The 6,141-nt window shown below is 42.3% G+C and overlaps 1 protein-coding gene across 1 annotated transcript; it reads left to right on the top strand.

Moving 5' to 3' along the window:
* Positions 1–1,493: 1,493 nt before the first annotated feature.
* On the top strand, positions 1,494–5,588 carry cacng3a (calcium channel, voltage-dependent, gamma subunit 3a; the record flags this gene model as incomplete). The annotated part of the gene is given in 7 exon segments (XM_079279539.1): positions 1,494–1,532; positions 1,536–1,598; positions 1,601–1,612; positions 1,615–1,840; positions 4,589–4,672; positions 4,782–4,922; positions 5,023–5,588. Coding segments are annotated over 7 exon segments (1,131 nt in total).
* Between the last annotated feature and the right edge of the window lie 553 nt (positions 5,589–6,141).

The following is a 6,141-nucleotide window of genomic DNA, read 5'->3' as shown; positions in this document are numbered from 1 at the left end:
TTTCATTTTGTGTTTTGATTGTTGACAGTCGCTGTGGATAAATCGGTGTGCATTTTCATTAGTAGAAAATTGGCAGTTGTGAGAGAAAACCTAAAGAATGTTCTGCATTTTTGCTTGATAATTGACTTCAACAACTAATCAAAATGAAGGTTTATTGTTCTCTCCTATTGGTTTTAACCAGTGGTTGAGATTTGCTATGTTGTGTGTGTGTGTGTGTGTGTGTGTGTGTGTGTGTGTGTGTGTGTGTGTGTGTGTGTGTGTGTGTGTGTGTGTGTGTGTGTGTGTGAACTGTACTCCAATAGTTGTTTTTCTCTTCAGCCATCTTTTCTGTTGATGCTGATTGCTTTGGCTTCTTCCCAGATGCCCAATTTATATTCAAAGCCTTAAATATTCATGTGGTCATTCACTCTTTTATTCATATGGAGGAGCCTGGACTCTTCTCCTCTCCCATTTACTGGTGGCTGTGACCCTGATGATGTTAATATAATGAGTAAACAGCTAAGATATCAATGAAAAAGTCCTAAGAAAATAAAAGATCTGGCTGTACCTTATTTAAAGCTTTCAAAATATTGTAAAAGTGCGTCTAATATCTTATCAACCTCATTTACGTGTACGGAGGAAAAGGCAGCCTTATTGATCAGTTGCACAGCTGGTACAACTATTTCAACATTATTATTATTTTTATGCATCTTCGCGTAAAAACACTTTCGATGTTTTTATTTCACACAAGTCTTCTGACTGATCTTCAGTCAAAGACAATGCAGTGAAAGATTGTGCTCTTTACAGTAAAGACACATGAACATTACTTGTTGGAAAGGGTTTCAATTGGTTGTCAACCATTGTTTGTGTTAAATACTCGGAAATTATAGGTGATTATTTGATTCGTGCATAATAATGCAGTAAGTTATGTGGCTTTCTTTATTATACTAACATTACTATGGAAAGCATGATTGAAATGCAGTCCATGTTTTTTATATACGTTCATATAAACCAAGAAAGTGAAGTTTTCTGTCCCCCTCACTTGTGAAAACTCCCATTTTAACGTTATCACCACTGTGCTGCTGTCCATGGTGCTGAACAACCCTGATTCAGGCTATGTGGTTCGTCCATGTTACTGAGTGACAGGAACAAACACACACACACACACACACACACACACACACACACACACAGGAGGGCGGGATTATCCTGCAGTTAACCACATAGAGTCGAGCCACAACCAACTAGATGGTGTCCAGAGGAGCACTGCTGCTGTTTTCTCCCAACAACTTTTTGTTTTATCGAGGATTTGTGTGTTTTTTTTATTCCACTTTTTGCCCCTCGGCCTGTGTTTCCTCTCTGATTCTTCAACTGTGCTTCTGACAAAACTTTCCAGCTAAGTGACCTTAGTCTTGTGCATGTGGCTTAGAGGAAAACCTGCACAGTTATCCAACTGCACGAGCGGGCCTATGGTTGCAGAAGATGTGCACACAATCTGAGTTTCTTTCAGCCGAATGGATCCACACAAAGACAAGACACCAGGGGAACGTTTTTAACAGTTTCTAAACCCTCGCTGGTCTCCGTCCGCTGGAGGACTCCTCGCTGTGGAGGAGGAGGAGGAGGAGGAGGAGGAGGGGAGGCCCAGCCGACATGAGGCTGTGTAACCGCGGTGTGATGATGCTGCTGACCACGGCGGGGGCTTTCTGCGCCTTCAGCCTCATGACCATCGCCGTGGGCACGGACTACTGGCTGTACTCCCGTGGGGTGTGCCGCTCCAAGAACCAGAACGACAACGACACCGTGCGCAAGAACGAGGAGGTCCTGACCCACTCCGGTCTGTGGAGGACCTGCTGCACTGAGGGTAAGACTTATACACTCCACAAGTTTACAAATGTCACCTGTACACCGGTCCACGAATACAGAATCGCAACACTTTAACACACAGCAATATTATTGTCATATATTAATATGTCATTAAATGAAAATGTATCAAAGTACTAGAACAGTGGTCTGATATGAAATAACAAATACACTGTAAGTCCCTATGGTGCAATATGCATTTACTTCCACATGAGAGAAAATACATCAAGTCGCTCGATGCTCCATATCTAATAGTAGCCTATAAACGATATTATACAGCTAATAATTGTTCATTTAAATCACTCCCTGTATTTATATCATCACAACTCTGGGATCTTGCGAAAATAACAACAGCTGTGGAGGAAGCATTCAGACCCTTTATTTAGGTAGAAGAACCAATACCACATGTACAAATAACTTACTTATTTACGAGTAAAAGTCCAGCATTCAAAAGAAGTAGGCTGCAAGTACTGTTGTTAAAATGTACATAAAGTATCAAAAGTAAAAGTACTTCATGCAGAAAAATGTCTTCTGATTTGTATAGTATTATTGAATTAGTATTATTATTATTCTTATTTGATGTGTGAGTAAAATCTTACAGTTAGAATAATTTGATCAATACCAGAACATCATAATGAGCTTATCATGTATTTTGTATGTAAAATCTTAACATCTGTCGAACTAAGTAACCACTGAATAACCACTTACACTTGCACCCAAACAGTGGTCATGTTTTTTATTTATTTATCCATTTAATTATTTACAAAATAATCAAGAAAAGAGTTGAAACAAAGTTAGTAAGAAACTTGAATTTACACCCAACAAGATAATAACAGCAGTGATACTAAGTGGGAGATTGTTCCACAATGTTTGAGCTCAAACAGACGATAAGTTTTTATCAACCAGCCTTTTGAGCCTAAAGCAGTCAGTTAAAAATACATTTGAGTCCAAGTCTTTATTTTTATCTCTCTGTGTCTGATGAAAACCTCTAACTCTTTTGATAGGCACTGACAGTCTTCAGAGAAAATGTCATCTCCTCCAACATATCACATATAATAGCTCAGATTCATGGTTTGATTTGGATTGATGTCCACATGGAGAAAAGGGGAATGAGTTTAAGTCTTGGATATGTGATGGATGGAAATTAGATTTTCAATTATTCATTGCTTTTTAATAGTGTCCCTCTTTCTCTTATCCTGTATCCTCTGGCTGAACCTACTTCATTTTCTGAATGAAATGGAAATATTCAACTCTCTCTCTCGCTCTGCCCCCGCTGCTGCTGCTGCTGCTGCTGCCCCACTATCGCTAAGCTCCAAAATGGTTAAATGGGACGGTAACAAAGCATGCAGAGGACGTCAATGCTTCAACAGTCCTGTGTGTGTGTGCGTGCGTGTGCACACGTGTGTGTGTGTGTCCGTCAGTTTGTGTCACAGTGAGCCAGAAGCAGGCAGACAGAAAGACGGGAAGCTGAAGGCTCTCTGTGTATTATGACTAATTATAGGATGAGGCTGCAGTGTTGGTTTCTTCCAGATGAAACATTACAACAATAAATAGTGACACGACAGGCACAACAAAGACATTGATACAAAAATACAAACGCACGAGGACAGCAGCCTGACTTGTACTTATGAAACACAGCACCACAGACAGAAAGGACCAATGGGAGCGCTGTGAGATATTTTCACGTCAAGCTACAACAAAATTGTCTCCGAAAGTAACTGTTTGAATAAAGACGAATGAGCCAGCACACAAACGTGCTGCGTAACACAAGTGCTCAGAAAATATCTCTTCTTCCTGATGTTACCTCATCTCTCTTTGTATCCTGACAATCATTTGAATAAACGCTCTCTCGGGATATTCTTTCTCTCTGACCTGCTCACCGCGGGCGAGTTGTAGCTCGCCTGAATGAGTTTTATTTCGGTAACCATGGCGACCGAGTCACATCATCAATACTGGTCAATTGGTGCAGCAATGTCGGGCCACAACTATCAATACATCCCCGTGTGAGCAAAATGCTGAAAGGCACTGCTGGGCCAAAGGTCACTGGGAGGAGGGAGGATGTGTTTTGACTCTTCAGAGGAGTATCTGCTCTTGGAAAGTCGTACAAATTACCTCAAGTCAACTCCCTTCAAAACCCCTCAGAGTACTAGCAGGTCCTGAAATGATATAGAGTAGAACATGAGGTTTGTTGTGTTCAGACGTAATTACCTCTAAGTGCTACAAGGCCGACAAGTAAATAAGTGCACTATCGGCACTAATGTGAGGTCCCTTCAGTCTGCTCTTTGAAAGTGAAACGGGATGGTTGGTAAGTTCAAAATGCCTCTGACAGTTTTATTGAACGTGTCCTATCGTGTGAGTTCTAACATAGAAAGCATCCTTGTATCATTAGTTTATTAGGGATGGATAGATAGTTATTTTGGTGACTTTGGTTAATTTCCTGTTTTTTTTTCAGAAACATATTCAGTCTTAATTGGATTCATAGTGAACTAAAATTGAGATGAGAGACATGTCAAAATTAGCCTCTGCGTGTATAAAAGCAGTAGGGGGGAATCGATACAGCCCATCAGCTGGTAGCATCACATTCAATGTGCAAGTCATTGTTAGAGAAGAGAGAGTGTGCTGGGTCAAAAATCATTTTCATGTGTATATGTCATGTTATAAACTGATACAGAGCAGAGTGACACAGAGCTGGAGAAGTTATCAAACGGGTGTACTGTAATGTATTTCTTTGTCTTCCTCTTGTCTGCAGGGACTTTTCGGGGCGTTTGCAAAGACATCGATCACTTCGCTGAAGATGCAGACTATGAGCAGGATGCTGCAGAGTATTTACTACGTGGGTAACAAATGTGCACATGTAACGGCGAGATCCATAACAACTACAGTGCAAGTCTCAGGTATTCAAGTTTTACATATACAGTATGTCCCCATTCTCCTCTCCTCAGGCGCAGTACGAGCCTCCAGCCTCTTCCCCATCCTCAGTGTGGGACTGTTATTTCTCGGAGGTGTATGTGTGGCTGCCAGCGAGTTCTACAAGTCACGTTACAACGTCATCCTCTGTGCGGGTATACTCTTTGTCTCTGCAGGTCAGAAACACACACACACACACACGCACATCTAATGTGCATGCATGTATTTACAGTATTCATCATGCATCTGACCCTCTCCATCTCTGAACTCTTCCAGGTCTCAGCAACATTGTTGGCATCATCGTGTACATATCAGCCAACTCAGGCGACCCCAGCCAGAGCGACAACAAGAAGAGCTACTCCTATGGCTGGTCTTTTTATTTTGGAGCTCTGTCCTTCGTGCTGGCTGAGATGGTGGGCGTCCTTGCGGTGCACGTGTTCATAGAGAAACACAGACAGCTGCGCACTAAAGGCCGGCCGTCCCTCGTTAAACCGCCCATCTCTCGCAGCTCATCTTACTACCACAACCGCTACAACCACAACCGCTCACGCCGATATAGCTGCAGGAGCAACCACAGTGCAGGGGACTCGGTCTCACACTCCTTTCGAGCATCCTTGGTGCGAGACCGAGAGCCGTCCATCTCGGCTGAATCCAAAGCCATGGCAGGTTTGCCAACACCAGTGACAGTGGGCTCGGAGTTCATGCTCTACACCTTGACCTCGCCTCTCAAAGACGCTAAGATGGACATGGCTGTGGATGATTTAACTACTGCGGCAGCTCCCAACAACACAGAGATGGTGCCTGGAAACTGTGCCGCCAACAGGAGGACCACGCCTGTGTGAGAGGAGAGGAAGTGGAGGACGTAAAACACGAGAGGACCTTCTGTGAGAGGAGAACATGAAATGAACGGAAGTCTTTCTTGGTAAAGAAAAGAGGGAGAGGCCTTGGAGACCGGAATAGGCCTGCACAGACTGATCTGTCAGAAGATAAGTGATGAAAATAAAATAAATCACAACCACAGTTCCCCAGTGCCAAGTTTGACGTATCCAGAGTGATTGTTTTGTCTGACCAACAGTCCAAAACCCCAAAATATTAAATTTACAATGATACAAAACAAAGAAATTAAGTAAAACTTCATGTGCGCGAAGCTGGAATCGGAGACTGTTTGGCATCCTTTTGCTTGAAAAAAAATGCATATTTGTATGCTCTTTGTATGCCCTTTTGCTATGCTATTACAGTAGCTATATCTACAGTATATCCGTAGTGTGTGTGCGAATGAGTGTGTGTATAATTATAGGAATGTGTGTTTGAGACTTGACAGTCATGCGGAGAGAGACAGGAAGGAGGAGCATTTTCATGATGATAATAAACTATCACGTAGAAATACAAGACACA

This window comes from Melanostigma gelatinosum (genome assembly GCF_949748355.1).
Source record: "Melanostigma gelatinosum genome assembly, chromosome: 11".
In the NCBI taxonomy this organism is placed as follows: domain Eukaryota; kingdom Metazoa; phylum Chordata; class Actinopteri; order Perciformes; family Zoarcidae; genus Melanostigma; species Melanostigma gelatinosum.
This window is presented reverse-complemented; position numbering and strand designations above follow the sequence as displayed.